Raw genomic sequence first — 18,626 nt, forward strand, 5'->3', positions numbered from 1 at the left:
TACCCGCCAAACCTACTCCTTGTTCAACTTCCCCACTCAGCGAGGGACCCACCATCCACTCAGCTGCTCACACCCAAGGAATTGGGTGGAATCTCTTTTTAAATATTTATTTATTTGGCTGCATCAGGTCTTAGTTGGGGTATGCAGGATCTTTCATTATGGTCCTCGGGCTCAGTAGTTGTAGCCTGAGGGCCTAGTTTCCTTATGGCCTGTGGTATCCTAGTTCCCCAACCAGGGATCAAACCCGCTGCCCCTGCATGGCAAGGCAGATTCTTAACCACAGGACCACAGGAAAGCCCCGCCCCCTCTCTCTTTTTTTAATTTGATTTTTTGTTTGTTTGTTTGGTTGAGTTTTTGTGTTGTTGTTCTTGTATTTTTTTTACCATACCACATGACATTGGTGTTCAGTCGCTAAGTCATGTCCAACTCTGCGACCTCATGGATTAAGTACGCTAGGCTCCCTGGTCCTTAACTATCTCCGGAGTTTGCTCAGACTCATGTCCATTGAGTTAGTGATCCATCCAACCATCTCATCCTCTGCTGCCCTCTTCTCCTTTTGTGTTCGATCTTTCCCAGCATCAGGGTCTCTTTCAGTGAGTCAGTTCTTTGCATCAGGTGGCCAAAGGATTGGATCTTTAGCTTCAACTTCAGTCCTTCCAATGACTGTTCAGGGTGGATTTCCTTTAGATTGACTGGTTTGATCTCCTTGCTGTCCAAGGGACTCTCAAGGGTCTTCTCCAGGCAACATGTGGAATCTAAATTCCCCAGCTAGGGATTGAACCCACGTCCCCTGCATTGCAAGGCAGATTCTTCACCCCTGGACCCCCAGGGAAGTCCCTGTGTGTAATCTCTGACTCATTCCTCAGCCAGCACCTCCCGAGTATTTGTTTCCCAATTCCCTGGGACATCACTTCTAAGTAGCTCTGAAGTCTGTCGGAATCACTCGGCCCCACCGCCACCGTTCGAGTCCAGGGTGCCATCTTCACCCTTCACTTGGTCAACAGCTCCTGCCTCCCCCTGGTCTCCTGGTGTCTCCCTCCTGCCTTCTTGCAGACCATCATCTGCTCAACAGCCTGAGTGATCATTCCAGTACGCGCCTGTCATCATGGCATTCCCCTACTGACAACAAAAGTTGCTAGTTTAGTTTTCAACTCCAACAACTAATACGAGTGTTTCTGTTGAGACAACCATTGTGCTTTGTTGCAGCTGAAGCACTTTCTGCTACTTCTTTCATAACACAGTATACCCAAAGGTTGAGAGTTAATAACATTAGTATATATACTGCTTCATCAAGAGCATTCTAAATCGAAACTGGCATTAGTTTTTTTTTCTTTTTCTTTTTTTTTTTGCTACAAGTGCCTGACAGTGGAAAGTACAATGACCTTAGCAGGGTTTGGCACCACCGCCTTGGTTTGTGCTAAGGCAGCAGTCTAACCTAGATTGTTTTTGCAACATCTCTGCAATGTCAAGGTAGTGACAAGGACAAATAATGTCCTATTATTTTTATGAAAATGGCTTGATCTGGCAGACTCCCTGAAAGGGTCTCAGGGTCCCCATGGATCATACAGTGAGAACCCCACTAATCTGGAAATTTTGTATCCACTCTTCAAGTCTTAGTTATCTCTCTGCACAGACCTTTAGTTGTCCCCCAAACCTATTTTATCTTTCTTCCTGATAATAGAAGCCTCAATTTTTAGCTGAGCTCATGGTTGCCCAGATTTACGTAATATTTAAGTTATATTTCCCAACCTCCTTTTCAGCTGGGTATGGCTAAATGACTCAGGGCTTTTTTTTTTTTTAATATTTTTTTATTTGCCTGGGCCGGTCTTTGTTGCAACACTCAGGGTCTTCAGTTGAGGCTTGCAAACTCTTAGTTGCTTCATGTGGGATCTAGTTCCCTGACCAGGGGTGGAATCTGGGTCCCCTACATTGAGAGCGAGGAGTCTTAGCCACTGGACCACCAGGGAAGTCCCTGGACGACTCCGTTTTGGTTAATGGATATAAGTTTGTAAGTGCAGGTGTTAGGTGCGAGCTCTAGGGCATGTCCCTCAAGGGAGTGTGGGTGTCCTCCTTCAGGCAAGAATGTAAACACCCATCTTACACACCACCTGCTTGTTTTTCTCATTTATGTGGCCTCGCAGGCTCCAGTAAGCATTCAAGATTGTGACCCCTGACCCGGCCCAATTCTCTCCATTCATTTGTGTATTCAATAAGCATGCCATGTTTACCAGTCCAAGGCATCTGCTGGAACCCAGGGTATGCTGTTGTGCTTAGTCACTTCAGTCCTATCAGACTCTTTGTGACCCCTTGGACTGCAGCTCACCAGGTCCTCTGTCCATGGAATTCTCCAGGCAAGAATACTGGAGTGGGTTGCCATGCCCTCCTCCAGGGGATCTTCTCCACCCAGGGATCAAACTCGAGTCTTCTATGTCTCCTCCCTCTCCCGCATTGCAGGCAGATTCTTTACCACTGAGCCACAGGGGAAGTCCAAGGAACCCCGGGATGTTATGCTAAATAAACCAAACATGATTACTCTCAAGCCTGTGGCATGGACCCTACGTATTTAATAATTCCATCACAACTGGAGAAGGGCTACAAAGGGAGACCCACAGGGTGCTAGGGCAGCTTATCATAGGGAACCTTTCCTTCTTTTTTAAAAAAATATTTATTCGACTGTGTTGGGTCTTAGATGCAGTGTGTGGGCTCTTTCGGCACGGGGGCTCCAGAGCCCGCAGGCTCAGGAGTTGCCGTACGTATTGGGGTCCTAGTTCCCCAGAACTCCTGCATTGGAAGGCAGATTCTTAACCACTGGACCACCAGAGAAGTCCCGGGGAGCTTTATTTCAACCGGGGTGTTGAGAAAAGCTTACAGAAAGCATGTCCTAGTAACCATTCTAAAGGAGATCAGTACTGGGTGTACTTTGGAAAGACTGATGCTAAAGCTGAAACTCCAATACTTTGGCCACCTCATGCGAACAGTTGACTCATTGGAAAAGACTCTGATACTGAGAGGGATTGGGGGCAGGAGGAGAAGGGGACGACAGAGGATGAGATGGCTGGATGGCATCACCAACTCGATGGACATGAGTTTGAGTGAACTCTGGGAGTTGGTGATGGACAGGGAGGCCTGGCGTGCTGCGATTCATGGGGTTGCAAAGAGTCGGACACGACTGAGTGACTGAACTGAACTGAACTGAACTGAAAAGTGAAAGAAAATTCAATACAACAGAGGCCGAAATGAGACTGAAATTAATTTCTCCTCTGAAAGAAGCCTGGAGGTGGGTGATCCAGAGGTGAAGGGTAAGGGTGGGGAGCAGCAAACCGACCCCAGCAGCAGGATCAGCTGTTTGTATCTTGCTCCACACCCTCATCGTCCACATGACCCCTCCTCATAGTCTGAGAAGGATGCCAAGGCGCCCCAGTTGAATGAAGGTCCCTTTATGGTAAGATCTCCCAGAACACTGTGTAGCTTCTCCCATGAAAGCAATTGTCCAAGTGAAATAATTATGAAATTCTTGTTTAGTATCTGTTGCACCGGCTTCCTCCCTGGTGGCTCAGATGGTAAAGACGCCTGCAATGCAGGAGACCCAGGTTCGATCCCTGGGTGGGGAAGATCCCCTGGAGAAGGATGTGGCGACCCACTCCAGTATTCTTGCCTGTAGAATTCCATGGACAGAGGAGCCTGGAGGGCTACAGCCCATTGGGTTGCAAAGAGTCAGACACACGACTGAGCGACTTTCACTTCACTTCATTTCAGTTCACTTCAGGGGCTGCAGGAGGACCTTGTCAGTCTTAGCACCCAGTAGAGTGTCTTGGGCCTGGTAGACTGTTAATTCTTGTCGAACATATATATATATATATATATATATATATATTTGCCACTCCTCACATCACGTAGAGTCTTAGTTCCCCGACCAGGAATCAAACCCATATCCCCTGCATGGAGTCCTAACCACTGGACCACCCTTTGAATACTTTCTTAGATATTAAATTTTATTGATATTGATCAATATCAAATTTATGAGGGTAAATACACATCCCATTAAATTTACCATTTTTACATGTTCACTTCTGTGGACATTAAGTACCTTCATGCTGTTATACAACCATCACTGGCATCCATCTCCAAAACTTTTTTATCTCCCCCTACTGAAACTCTGTCCCCCTTAAACCTAACTCTCTGCTTCCCCCTCCCCCAGCCCTGGGCTGTTAAATACTTTTTGAATGAATGCAGAGGGGCTGAAATAAGGGTCACAGACTTAAAGGTCTGTAGGAGCCTACTGGTATTATAGCTGAGAAAAACAGGCTGGTAGTAACAGCAGAGAGGGGTGAGGACCGAGGTAAACAGAGGCCCTGCCTCAGCTAAGGAGGGCAGCCACCAACCGCACAGCTCCAGCTGAGCTGACAGTGGAGGTTGTGCTGGAATGTGATCCCAGAGTCTCCAGCCTCTGCCAAAATTTCAAGAGAAGGTGGAAAACCAGACATTTATGTAATATCTCCTCATTTTGGTGTTGGCAACTAATTTTATGTTTTGTTCTAACACTGAATAAATCACCCAAAGCCTTCTAAGGGCTGGATGGAGCTCAAGGCCCACCAGTTTGCAACCGATGGACCAGACAGATTGTGTGATGCCACCCAGCTCTTGGTCTGTGGCCCGTGACTGCCTGTGAAGAAGCATTCCCAGGAAGTGATGCCCAAAGGACCTGGCTCTTGAGGCATTGGTCCTTGGGGTTTTGAAATGGGAAAATAAAAGGGGAAGAGACAGCAAGTTTTTTCTAAATGTATTGAACATTTAGAACATTTCCATAGCTGTGTATTTTATTTAACTGTTGTATCAGTGGTCGGGCATGAGTATTATTTTCCAGACCATACAGATAAGGAAACTGAGGCTTGAAAATTTTAAGAGACTTGTTCATACCCAATCGCTCAGTCATGTCTGACTCTTTGCAACCCCATGGACTGTAGCCTGCCAGGCTCCTCTGTCCTTGGGATTTTCCTGGCAAGAATACTGGAATGGGTTGCCACTTCCTCCTCCAAGGGATCTTCCTGACTCAAGTATCAAACCCAGGTCTCCAGTGTCTCCTGCATTGCGGGTAGATTCTTTACTGCTGAGCCACCAGGGAACTAGCAGTCACAAAGCTAGTAATCACAGCTGATGGATTTGAACTTACCTCCGTGGATGGTCCCCCCTCACCCTACTGGCTCTCCTCTGCAGTAAGAAAGTGCAGAGTGGGAGAGGCCTCCAAGATACGGATGTGGGGTTAAAAGACACAAACTACTATGTATAAAATAAATAAGGAGCAAGAACATATCACACAGCACAGGGAATATAGCCAACATTTTGTAATAACTATTTTTTAAATTATTTTTTATTGGAATATAGTTGCTTTACAATGTTGTTAGTTTCTACTGCACAGCAAAGTGAATCAGCTATACCTATACACGCATGCATGCATGCTAACTCACTTTAGTTGTGTCCGACTCCGTGTGACTCTATGTGACCCCATGGATTATAGCCCACCAGGCACCTCTGGCCATGGGATTCTCCAGGAAAGAATGCTGGAGTGGATTGCCATGCTCTCCTCCAGAGGATCTTCCTGATTAGGGATCGAACCCATACATATACATATATTTCCTCTTTTTTGAATTTCCTTCCTATTTAGGTCATCACAGGGTACTGAGTGGGGTGCCTTGAGCTATACTGCTAAGTCGCTTCAGTGGACTGCAGCCTACCAGGCTTCTCCGTCCAAGGGATTCTCCAGGCAAGAACACTGGAGTGGGTTGCCATTTCCTTCTCCAATGCATGAAAGTGGAAAGTGAAAGTGAAGTCGCTCAGTTGTGTCCAGCTCTTAGGAACCCCATGGACTGCAGCCTACCAGGCTCCTCCATCCATGGGATTTTCCAGGCAAGAGTACTGGAGTGGGGTGCCAGTGCCTTCTCCCCTGAGCTATACAGTAGGTTGTAATAACTTTAAATGAAGCATAACCTATAAAAATATTGCATCACAATGTTGTTGAGATGAATATAATATTGTAAATCAACAGTACTTCAAATGAAAAAAGAAAGGTGGTCCAGTGGTTAAGACTCCTTGCTCCCAGTGCAGGGCACCCAGGTTCGATCCCTGGTCAGGGAACTAGACCCCCTATGCTAAACTAAAGATTCTGGTTGCCACAATGATGATTGAAGATCCCAAGTGCACAACTAAAGACCTAGTGCAGCCAAATAAATAAACAAATAAATATTAAAAAAGAAAGAAAGTATATAAAAAAAAAAAAAGAGAGAAAGAAAAAAGGCCAGGACGAGGCCAAGGGAGTGGAGGGGGTGTGAGGCCATCAGGTCATGTGGGGCTTCTGAGGCAGCCTCACCAGGATCCCTCACACCTAGAGAGAGATTTTCCGTTTTCACAGCTCTTTCACATTTGTTAGCAAATGCGACTATCCTCACTCTACAGAAAACGAAGCCACAGTTAAGCTCTCTGCCCCCTCACATGACTGTAGGAATGGAGCATGGGGATTTCCAGAAATCTCCTGATACAGTTCTTGATACGAAGCTATTTTTACTGTGTGTGTTTTGCCTCCCTTCAGGTGGTAGGGAAGGCCAAGTCGGGGTGGGGGAACAAGACATGGAGGCCAAGCTGCTGACAGAGTGCTGGGCTGCTCTCAGAGCCCGGAGGTTAGAAGTCCCAGGTGGGGCCCTGCGGTGACCTCCTCACCAGTTACTCTGCAGCTGCACTCACAACGTCTGCAAAGCGGTGGGGCAGGGCTGGGGGCTGGGGGCTGGGGGGAGATGGGGAGGGGTCACCACCGAAGCTGTTCCTAGGGAGGCAGAGTCTGGCAAGGCTGAGCCTCCTCCGCCCTGGCCACATTCCTCCCGACTTTATGCAACTCTGGGAGGGTGGCTCCCAGGCCTCCCGCCCCACAGGCAGTGTGAACAGGCACATTTCTGAGCCCAGCCTGGGCCCAGCCAGCTGGCAGCTGCAGGCCCTGAAGAAACTGTCAGTCACAGAGTGGAGCAGGCAGAGCCCAGCCCCAACCCCTACCTCCCTCCCTTCAAAGGCTGAGCCCTGTCATGGGGTGGGGCCTCCCAGGGAAACCTAAGTCACCTCCTTTGTGTGCGCCTGAACCCCAATACCTCTGGCCGGTGAGATAGATGGGGCAGAGAACTTTTTGGAACTGTCCTGTCCGGAGGAGATGAGCAGACCGGGTCAGGGTGGGGGACACTCTGGCAGACCCGAAGGAGTACCGGGTGGCCTCTCGGCTGACACACTTCACTCAGCCAAGCCCTGGACCTTGTTTGGCAGAACTCTGGATGGCAAACCTGGAGGGGGCCGGCAGGTCCCTGCAGCACTGGGGATGGGGAACTCAGAGAGGCCTCTTCCCCGTCTTGGCCTATTTCTCCTTCAGGCACTGTTCCCCACCAGGATGGCAGGGTGCAAGAAAGCCCCTACAATTCCTGCCTCCTTTTTGTTTTCAAGATTTTTTTTTTTATGTGGACCATTAAAAAAACATTTTTTTTTTTCATTTATTTATGGCTGTGCTGGGTCTTCATTGCTGCGTGGCTTTTCTCTAGTTTCAGAGAGCCAGGGCTACTCTCTAGTCACAGAGCACAGGCTTCTCACGGTGATAGCTTCTCTTATTGCAGAGCATGGACTCTAGGGTATACATGCTAAGTTGCTTCAGTTGTGTCTGACTCTTTGTTGCAATGCTATGGACTGTATCCTGCCAGGCTCCTCTGTCCATGGGAGTCTCCAGGCAAGAATACTGGAATGGGTTGCCATGTCCTCCTCCAGGGAATCTTCCCGACGGAGGAATGGAAACTGCATCTCCTGCGACTCCTGCATTGCAGGTGGATTCTTTACCTCTGAAACCCCTGTGACACGGCAGTAGACAACTAATACACTCCCTTCCTTCCTTTTTTTTTGGCTGTGTCACGCAGCTTGTGGGATCTCAGTTCCCAGACCAGGGCTTGAACCCCGGCCCCAGCAGTGAAACCCTGGAATCCTAACCACTAGATCACCAGGGAATTCCTCTCCCTTCCTTTTTAACAAGGACCTAAGCTGAGAGTCCCTTGGACTGCAAGGAGATCCAAACAGTCCATTCTGAAGGAGATCAGCCCTGGGATTTCTTTGGAGGGAATGATTCTAAAGCTGAAACTCCAGTACTTTGGCCACCTCACAAAAAGAGTTGACTCAACGGAAAAGACTCTGATGCTGGGAGGGATTGGGGGCAGGAGGAGAAGGGGACGACAGAGGATGAGATGGCTGGATGGCATCACTGACTTGATGGACATGAGTCTGAGTGAACTCCGGGAGTTGGTAATGGACAGGGAGGCCTGGCGTGCTGCGATTCATGGGGTTGCAAAGAGTCGGACACGACTGAGAGACTGAACTGAACTGAACTGAAGCTGATTCCTCTCACAGCCCCCATGGGCTCCCTGCCTCCTGGTCGCCCCTTCCCCTCCCTCCAGCCTGGAACATCGGTTTGGAGATAAACTTGCTAATACAGGGTGGATTTGCCTGGCTCCCTGGAAGGCCCTAAGAGGACACAAAAAGGGTCCAAGCTTATCTTGCTGGATGGGGACTGGGGCTGGAGGCCAGAGGGGTAGGAGGAGGAATGTGAGACCCCCCCTAGGAGAGACCCCACAGAGACAGTGGGAGGGGAGAATTAATCAAAGGAGAGCTGCTGTTCCCTGCCCCCACCCCCTGCCTGCTCTTCCTTCCTCCCTCTGCTCTTCTCTTCCTCAGTGGGTGGAGGAGCAGGTGGCTTCTTGTCCCCTCCCTGTCCCCTTTATGCAGGAACTTGGGGAAGTCCCTGTACGGAGCCCATAAATCCTCAGTGACTCCTCTCAGAAGCCCAAAGGGCAAGAGGGTGTCACCCCATAGAGAGGAAAATACCACCCACAGAACTTTCCAGGAAACCCCTGCCCCTTTAAAACCTGCCCAAAGAGCAGGTCTTGGGTCTCCTGGCAGCCCCCCAGCAAGGGGTGGGGATGGTGTTTAACAGGATGCTCAAAGAGACCTTGGGCCTCTCCTTACAGTGCCACCATCCCTGGCTAGCCCAGAGCCTCTTTTGTGCACTTCTGCCTGTGACAAGACAAGGGTCACCACCATCCTAAGGTTGGGGACCTCAGGTGCCCTCAAACCGATGCCCCTCCCCACCAGGGCTCTGCAGCCACGAAGAGGCCCCTCTCCCTGTTCTGTCCCCAAGTCTCTGACCATTGTGCCTCCACAGGGCAGGTCTTCAGCTGCGTGGTTTGTGTCTGTGTTGCTGAGCAGGGCACACCAGGTCGGGAAGTGGCAGGGGGTGGGGGCAGGGGACAGCAGCAGGCTGTCCCTTTGCAACAACCCACATCTGTGCACTGGTGCACAACCACTCCTGCGCACTTGCCCTGTGTTTCCCCTTCAACCAGGGTGACAGACCCTTCAGCCTGAGTCCAGGCTGGGTGCCCACACACTGTAGGCAGAGGGTTGGGTCTCTCTCTGGGTGCGGTTGGGCTGAGTCCCGCTGTGTGTGTGTGTGTGTGTGTGTGTATATGCGTGTGCTCTGCTAAAGCACTGTCTCTCAAGCCCCAGAGGAACATTCCCCTCTTAGACAGACAAACACAGACAGAGGGAGAGGGACAGGCGGGCTTGCTGCTTTCCTCCTTCACAAATGGATGCTTGGCCCTTTTATCATCTGATGTTTGCAACAACCCCTTTGGGTGCATCATCATCCCATTTAACAGGTGAAGAAACTGAGACTCAGAGACTAGCTCTGGTCACATCAGCTCATCCAGGATCAGAAGCCGGGTCTCCTGACCTCTGAAGCTTTAGTGGCAGCCAGTGTCTGCTTTTGTTCCCTACTTGGGGACTTGTTCCCAGGACTCCCCTGGGGACCCGGTGACGTGTCCTGAGGGTGCACAAGGCAGGAGACCGATGCCAGGTCATGCTCATGTGCAGACCGTGGACAGTGCAGCCACAGAGACAGAGCCAGCCCACCAGCTGCTGAGCCCCCTGGTCCCAGGTCCCTGCACTGCCAATCTGCCCCGGCTCTGTGACCTCCGGTGGTGTGTGACACACAGTGACCGCTGGGTGGCAGTGTGTTCTCGTGCCTGGGAATAGACAGATCACCCATGGCTGTGGAACATGGGGGTGGGGTGGAGGCTGCCACTCAGAAAGGTTGAGAGACACCCCCCCACTACCCGTCTCGGAGAGGACTCGACTGGCAGGGCTGCTCCAAGAGTGTGTGTGTGTGTGTGTGTGTGTGTGTGTGTGTGTTGCAGCCAAAGGGCCAAGGACAGTGCTGAGGGTCAGGCGCGCATAGCGGGGCCAAAACAGCAAAAATAAAGGAAACCAGGGCAGCCAGCACAATGTGAGCTGAAGGATGGAGGAACGGACTAGAGGAGTGAGGGCTTCTCAGACGTTCAGGAAAAGGACTACCCAGGAGAGAGAAAGAGCAAGACAGAGAGAGAGAGACCAGGATGAGAGACTCTCCAAGAAACCAGGAACGGAAAAGGGGAAGAGGTGAGCCTGGCTGGGGAAAGTAGGTCAGAAGGCCAGTGTGAGAAGGGAGCCCCAGAGGTTGGGCAGAGACAGAACATCCCCTATGCAAGAAGGGACCAGAATCAGGCTTGCTGCTGACGGGGAGTTTATTTGGATTGAGCTGAGGAGATGAGGATGGCTGCCTGCTGCAGGTCAGGGTTGCTCTGGCTGCAGCTGTGGCTGAGACTCCGGCTCAGGTTCCGGTTCCGGTTCTACCTCCGGATCTGGTTCTGGCTCCAGCTCTGGCTCCAGCTCCCCTGTCTTGCTCGAAGCCTGAGAGGGGTGAGTCCCATGCTCTAAGGCAGAGAATCTTCTGGGTCGCCACTGCAGAAAGAAGACATGGAGGGTAGGAGGAGGAAGAGGGGAAAGGGAAGAAGCTATTCTTCCCAGCTCCCTCCCTGCCCATCTGGTCCCAGGCCATTCAGCACCCCCTACCCCACCCCGCCCCGTGAACCTTCCTTGGGTCCTTTGGGCACAAGGCATCCCTGGTGTGCAGAGGCTCATGAAGAGGGACTCTGAAGCAAGTTCAGGGTCCACTTTGCTCATCTTCCTCAGAAAGGGGTGCCAGACAGCATGCTGAGGACTGGGGAGGGAGGTTCCCGGCTCACCTGTCTTCTCCAAAGGTGAAAGCTAGAGGCTCCAGTCACCAACAGAAGCAGGAACAGGAGACCAAGGATGAGGAGAGGGAGGTGAGCTGTTCTCCCCGCCCCCAGGGCTCTCCCAGAGCGCTGGGCACCTATGGAGAGAGGACAGGATTGGAACAGAGACACACACACACACACCACACACAGGGTCTCAGCTGGAAGGACATCTAGCCACACTGCCATATTTTACAGACAATGAAACCCGGAGAGTTTAAGGGACTCGTCCAGGGTCACTCAGCTAATTCGTGGTGGAAGTGGGTTGGGCCTTGACAAGAGCTCGTAGTCAGCTCCCTGGTTGGAAAGGGAAGAGTGGGGGTGGGATTCGGTCTGGAAGTGGGATGGAGGGGGCTGGTCTGGAGCTGGGGTTGTGGCGCTGTGGGTCTCGGACCTGGATGAGACAGCTCGGTGAGGTACACCGCGGTCCCAAGAAGCCTCTCCCCCTGGTACAGATGGCACTGCCAGGGCTGAGAGAGGGGTCTGGCGTCCGGTGTCAGCAGCCAGGGGCCTGGGGAACGCCTCTGAGACCGCTTGTCCAGGGGGCTCCACACAAAGCGCTCTTGTCCAGATGCCGGAGTCACCTCACAGAAGGGTTTTCTCAGGCTGCCAGATGATCCATAGGGCTTGGGAGTGACTGAAAAAATAGAGGGAAGAGATCTTTGGGGGACCTGATCCCCTTCCTTGAAAGCATAGGTTCTGCCCAAGTCTTTATTCACCTGGGCTCTGACTGGGTGAACTTGAGGAGAGGAGATCAGGGTCAAGGCCAAATTAATCTCAAGACAAAGCTCTGATCAGGTCACTCTGCTACCCCCAAACTTTCCAGGCTCCCTACAGCCTTGGGGGGAATGTTCAAACTCAAACTGGCCCGGAGGGATCACATAAACAGGTATCTTTTCAGATTCTTTTTTGTGACTTTTATTCAAAGACTCAGAACCCCCAATATCAGTCACGTGAGTTGGTCCCCAGAAGACTTTGCACTTTTTCTGCCTCCATGCTATGGCTTACATCTGTGTCCCCTAAATGAACCCTGTTCCCATTTCTGAATGTCTAGAAAGCAGACCAACTGATCTAGAGATGGGACTTCCCTGGTGGCTCAAATGGGAAAGAATCCACCTGCAATGCAGGAGACCTGGGTTCGATCCCTGGGTCTAGAGACAGAGCACTGGAAGCCATGTGGTGAGGGATGGGGGTAGGAGGAGACAACCGATGAAGGACCTTGAGCTGACTGTGGTGTACAGGCCCCTGAAGACTTGATGGCATAGATACCTGAGTTTAGCCCCAACCTGGCTCTTCCCAGCTATGTGACTTTGAGAAAGCTCCTTCTCTGTAAAACACAGACAACAGTATTTCTCCCTGGTGGTCCGGTGGTTAAGAATCGTCCTTCTAATGCAGGGGACACAGTTTCGATCCCTGGTCAGGGAACTAAGATCCCACATGGCAACTAAGCCTTTGCACCACAACTACTGAGCTCTGATGCTACAACTAGAGAGAAGCTGGTATGCCACAATGAAGACCCCACACCCCACAATGACGTGAGTAGATATTTTTAAAATTCATGATAATAAAAAAGAAGATGACTTTGGACAGAAAGAACTGGTAGACTGTGGCAACTGATTAGGAGGAAGGAGGCCAGGTTTCAGGATGAGTAGAACATGATTGGAGTTACTGATGCAGAAGTGACTTAGCAAGAGGACTGGGTATGAGGAAAAGATGGGGATCAGAGTGAGGCTGAGTGTGGGTACCATATCTAGGTAGAGATACGTGGGAAACAAGTGGAAATTCAGCCCTGGTCTTTGAGATATGGGTTATTTATTAGTAGATTCATTTATTCATTCAACCAATATACATTATTAAGCACCTACTATGTGCACACATACATGCTAAGTTGCTTCAGTCATGTCTGACTCTTTGCAACCCTATGGACGATAGTCTGCCAAGCTCCTTTGTCCATGGGATTCTCCAGGCAAGAATACTGGGTTTCTATGTCCTCCTCCAAGGGATCTTCCCGACCCTGGGATTGAACCAGCGTCTCTTATGTCTCCTGTGGTGGCAGGTGGCTTCTTTACTACTAGCACCACCTATGTGGCACTACCATTTAGTGGCCACAGATGAGCACTGCAGACACGGACAAGCTGTGATAGTTACCAGTCAATCAACACATACTTTCTGAGTCTGGTGTTTTCTCCTATGTTTCTTTTACACTGTCTTGAAAAGCCCTTGTTCAGTAAATATTTGCTGACTGTGAAAGTCGTTTAGCCGTGTCTGACTCTTTGCAACCCCATGGACCATACAGTCCATGGAATTCTCCAGGCCAGAATACTGAAGTGGGTAGCTTTTCCCTTCTCCAGGGGATCTTTCCAACCCAGGGATCAAACCCACGTTTCTTGCCTTACAGGCAGATTCTTTACCAGCTGAGCCACAGGGAAGCCCAAGAATACTGGAATTGGTAGCCTATCCCTTCTCCTGTGGATCTTCCAGACCCAGGAATCGAACTGGGTCTCCTGCATTGCAGGTGGATTCTTTACCAACTGAGCTATCAGGGAAGCCCTATTTGCTGACTACAGGACTGATTTATCAACTCCCCCCAGTCCAGACTGCCTCCTGCAACTTTAACTCAATCCCTGGCTCCAAAGTGGGCAAGGATTCTGAAAATAAATATTCCACCTCTTTGGAACCATTCAAACTTCTGTGACCTCTCCTTCTAACGTCTCTGACCCTCCCCCCAATTCAGAGCTGGGGAGTCCCTTACAGAAGAGTGGAACATTCATCCAGTGACTCAGGGGAGATTTTCAGTTTCTGTTCATTATATGGGGGCGAGAAAAGAAGAGGCCAAGGGGGCAGCCCGCACAATTGTGCCCAGGGGGCTGGCATCATGAGGTGGACTTGCCCAGTCTTTGCCCAACCAACCTGCTCTTCCTGTCTTGTCCCACCTGCTAACCTGTGATGACTGCCAAAGTGACAGTGGCACTGAGCTGCCGCCCTTGCAGGTGGACGCGGCAGGTGTAGGTCCCGGCCTGAGCCTGACCCACAGCCTCCAGTCGAAGGGTAAAGTTGTTCCGGTCTCCAGCCACCAGGAGATCAGGGCCTTCCCCGGGCGGGGTCCACATGGCAGTGAGAGAAGACTGGATCCCCACACCGGGAGGCAGGCGGCAGGGCAGCTCCACCTTGGAACCGGCTCCAGCGTACACTGTCAGAGTGGCTCGGGGCTCCAGGCCTGCGGAGAAAAGGGAACCCCGAGTTACAGCTGAGGAGTACAGAGGGGCTGGAGCACTAGGTCTGCGGGGGAGGCGGGCAGAAACATGAAGGAAGTGGTCCGGTTTAAAGGGTGCTAAGGAGCAGAACAAGGTGGATGAACAAAGGATGCCAAGAATGCCCAAGGCAGGCCGGCAAGCGGAAGACCAAAGACTGGCACGGGAGGCTGGATGGCCCAGGGAAAAACTCGAAGGGGAGAAGCTAAAGAAAGACCATAAAGGGAAAAAGAAAGGGGTGGGAGAGCGAGGCCCAGAGTAATCACAGGTTTCATCCACTGCCAGAGACTTGATCTGGGGGCTCAGAAGTCAGCAGAAGGTGTCGGGGGGCAGGAAGGGGTTGTGGTCAAGTGTGAAGGCAGACTGGAGGAGTTACCCAGAACAGCTAGGTTGTACGTGATGGAGACATTGAAGCCATCTCTGTAGGTGAGACTGCAGCCCCAGGTCCCAGAGTCCAAGGAGCTGACTTGGGGCAGGAAGAGGAAGTTTCCAACTAAGTGATGATGTGGGGACTCCTGAACAGGGACTCTGCCTGGGCCTCGGAACCAGTGCACGGAGGCTGGGAGGTCAGGGCGGCTGAAGGAGCAGTTCAAGACCACCCAACTGGAGGTCCACAGAGGCCCTGGGGGGCTGGCGGTCACTGGACAGACAGAGAAGGTTGATCAGCCTGCTTGCCCAACACATCAGGTCAGCTAAGCTGGAAGCTCCTGGAAACAGGCGCCTGGTTGTAGACCTCCTTGTCTTCTCCCTCCCAACCCTCCTCCAGACCACCTACCCAGCCCAGAGCCTGGCCCCTGGAGGTGCTTCAAATACAAGCCCAAGAGTCCGGTGCCTACTTCCCCCGCCCCCTGCCTCCAGTTCACTTGGCTTGGCCTACCCTCCCTTTCTCCAGATCTTCCTTGAGGATCTCCTTAAGCCCACTCTCTGAGTTACAGGTATCTAAACTGAGTCACTCCAGCCCCTCAGTCTCCCCTCCAAGGGGTGCCTCCCCTCCTCCACCCTGGCACTCCAGCTGTGGGTGGGGGAAGGAAAGCTCAAGGGGTGATACGATCTCTCCACCGAGCCCGCCCTCCACCCTCCCCCCCCACCCCGACGTGCTTTTCTGGGGGCACCTCCCATCCTGCAGACAGGCTCACCACCCCCTTCCGCCCCTGGGCTGGAAGCTCTCCGGCAGGGCCAGGGGCGCATCCTTAGAAGCACAAGCAGCCTATGCCCTGCCCTTCCTGCCTCCTGGGCCGCGGGATACCGGGCGCCCTCCTCCCAGCCTCGCTCCCCGCGTCCCGCCCCCACCTACCCGCCGCCTGGCCCACGCGCAGACGGAGGCGGCAGGCAAGGGCGCGGTTCCCGAAGCGCACGGCGGCGTGGTACTCGCCGGCGTCGGCGCGTCGGGCCGGGCGCAGCCACAGCGAGAAGTCCCCACGCTGGAGGCCCATTTCTTCCAGCTGCACGCGGGGCTGCAGGGGCAGCTTGCCAATGCGCAGGCCTCCGGGGGCCAGCCTCAGCACTGTGTAGCGGCGGGGCCCGGGACCCCGGGGGGTGGGCGCCGCGGAGCCACTGGACGGGAGAGAAAGATGGGACTGAGAAATCCGAGGGGAAGAAGCCCCGGGGAAGAGGCAGTCCAACCACACCTTGAGGATGAGGGAGTCCACCCACAGGGAAGATTTCTGAACTGCTAACCGTCCTGTCCCCTCGTTCCAATTGGGCCAGCACCATCCACTACCGGAGAGGCAGCCGTGCCTGGGGATGCAGGTGTGAGGGTAGCAGTCTGCAGAGGATGGGGGGAGGGGCAGGAATAGGGGGGGCGCCTCTGTATTTACAGAGGGCTGGGTTGGGCTTTAGAGCCTAAATCTAGATGCCATTACCGCTGAATCTGGGGATCCCTGTCATCGCAGTTTGGGGTGCATACCTCTCTGGTACATGCTGCCAAGTGACTTGTCTTGTCCGCGGAAGGCTGAGATCCTGGAGGGGGATTGTGGGGCTGCAGGGGAGCTGGGCAGGAGCCCCCTCCTGGGCCCACACCACTGGGACCTCTGCCCCGGGCTCTGGAGCCTCCACTGGGGAGGAAAAGAGAGGCCAAGGGGAGGGGCCATGAGCCGAGAGACTTCAAAGCAGAGAAGGAGCCTCCGAGTTTTTCCGAGGGAGAAACTGGGCAGAAGGGAGACCTTGGGTTTCTGCCCCTTCCCTGCCAAGGGGGAGACGAAGAGAGATTTGGGGGGCTGAAATGGCCCCGAGGAAGGCATAGGAGAATCCACCCAATCTAAGGACCTTGGCATCTGTGTGGTCACCGAGAGCTCCCTGCTGAACTTCTGCTATGGATCTGGAGGTCAACCCTCCCAGAGAGTAGTCCCCATCTTACCTGCAGCCGCCCATAGGAGTTGCAGAAACAGCCAGACCTGGAACCAAGCCTCCCACAGCATCTCCCTCGAGGCCTGGACCACACAACCCTCCAAAGGGAAGAGTTCGGAAAGTGGGGAAGGACTAAAGTTTGAAAGAGAGGTTCTGCAATGAGGGAGTCAGAGGAAGAGAATCTAGAAAAAAGAGGGATGGAGGCTTGGAGAGAGAGGGAGGAACCAGTGACCAGAAGCTGGAGTCTAGAGGAAAGCCAGACAGATCAGGTAGCCTGAGGTGGGGGTCAGGGGAGGGGTGGGGGTCCCCAGGAAAGGGCAGGGTGCAGGCAGAGTGGAGGCACGGTGGCTGTCTTGAGCTGGAGGCTGTTCTACTGCTTCCAGGGCCCTGGCCCCTGTCCCTTCTGCCTTCCCTCCACCTTCCCCACTTCCCCTCCCCATTGCCCCCCCCCCCAACACCACGGGGCTCACGGTTTCGCTTCGCAGTGGAAAGTCTGAGGGGGCTGATTCCCAGCAGCGTTACCCTCCACCCTTGTGGTGGCGCTCCCCTTGTTTATTTCCTCAGTCCTGGGTGTCCCCACCGCCCCCTCCCCCTCCCCCACCCTGACTGTTCTCTTTCCCCGGGGGAACTTCTGCCTCGAAGTACCCACTTGCTCATTTCTGAATTGCCTCCCCAGGCCCCAGGTTCATACTGTCTTGGCAAGCCCTTCCCTTGGTGCTCATCCCTTAATGTCCCAGAACTTCATTACCCTGTCCACCTGCCTCCCTACCCATCAAATGACCCCTAGAAGCTGTATTGAACTCTAAAAGGTGTTAGGTCTGAAGGGCACCCTAAGCACAGGGGATAGAATAGCTATACTGTATTATGCTTTCATTATGTGCTGGGCACTGCAATGCAGGGCATTAACTCATGAAATCTAATCTTATCCCCCATTGTACAGATGCGTTAACTGAGGCAGGATCATAGATTAAACAGTTTGCCAAGGTCAGGGAGTCTGAAGACAAAAGTTGTGTGTGTGTGTAGTCCTGATGCCAGGTGACTTATACGTATCTTCTCATCTTTATTTTTTTGTTATTTTTTTGGCCATGCAGCATGCGGGATCTTAGTTCCCTGACTAGGGATCAAACTCTCACCCCCAGCAGTGGAAGCCTGTAGTTTTAACCACTGGACTGCCAATGAAGTTCCCAGTCTTCTCATCTTTTGGGGTGAATGGCATCAATGAATCACACACTCCTGTGATTAGACCTCTGTGTAATCAGCAGGCTCTCCCAATCCAGAGCTTCCTAACTAAGAGGGTGATATGGAAAAAATGCAGAAATCCTGCAGCTCAAACTCAGGAAAAACTGAGGCAGAACTAGGAAAGGAAGCCTGAGAAGGCCAGAGGGGAACTCATGCTTCCTACCCCGCCCAGGCAAAGGAGCCAAAACTCAAGCAGGCCTGGGACCACAAGAGGCCCTGGAGTTTTCCCAGCTTGACCAGGAGGTAGCTGACTTCCTCGGTGCCAGTCAACTCTCACTGTGTCCAAGGAGGCCCAGATTTAGGCTGCCTGCCCTCTCCCACTTCAGGGGCAGGACTTCCTGTTTCTGAGGCTACTTCTGTGCCTGGCTCAGCACGATAGGGCTTGGTAGCTTTCCACTGGGCTCAGCAGTGTCTAGCCTGGTGTGGGCTCGCAGCACAGGGGGTGTGTATGGCTGGGAGGAGCATCACCAGGAACTCAAAACCAGGACGCCAGTCGGCTCTCAGAGCCACAGCGCCCCCTGTCCACCCCGGAGTGCAGCAGTTATCTTCTCAAGACGGTGGAGGGTGGGGTGGTAGGAAGGTACCGCTGCTTTTTCAGAGGGGAAGGGTCCAGACAGAATGTGCCCTGGGCCAC

At 52.6% G+C, this 18,626-nt stretch overlaps 1 protein-coding gene across 1 annotated transcript; it reads right to left on the reverse strand.

The window, feature by feature from the left end:
- Nucleotides 1-10,671: 10,671 nt before the first annotated feature.
- On the reverse strand, nucleotides 10,672-16,824 carry LAG3 (lymphocyte activating 3). Its single transcript, NM_001245949.1, is given in 8 exon segments — nucleotides 10,672-10,842; nucleotides 11,127-11,254; nucleotides 11,551-11,793; nucleotides 14,098-14,373; nucleotides 14,784-15,047; nucleotides 15,702-15,961; nucleotides 16,314-16,461; nucleotides 16,764-16,824. Coding segments are annotated over 8 exon segments (1,551 nt in total).
- Nucleotides 16,825-18,626: the final 1,802 nt, after the last annotated feature.

Source organism: Bos taurus, chromosome 5, assembly GCF_002263795.3.
Source record: "Bos taurus isolate L1 Dominette 01449 registration number 42190680 breed Hereford chromosome 5, ARS-UCD2.0, whole genome shotgun sequence".
Lineage (NCBI taxonomy): Eukaryota > Metazoa > Chordata > Mammalia > Artiodactyla > Bovidae > Bos > Bos taurus.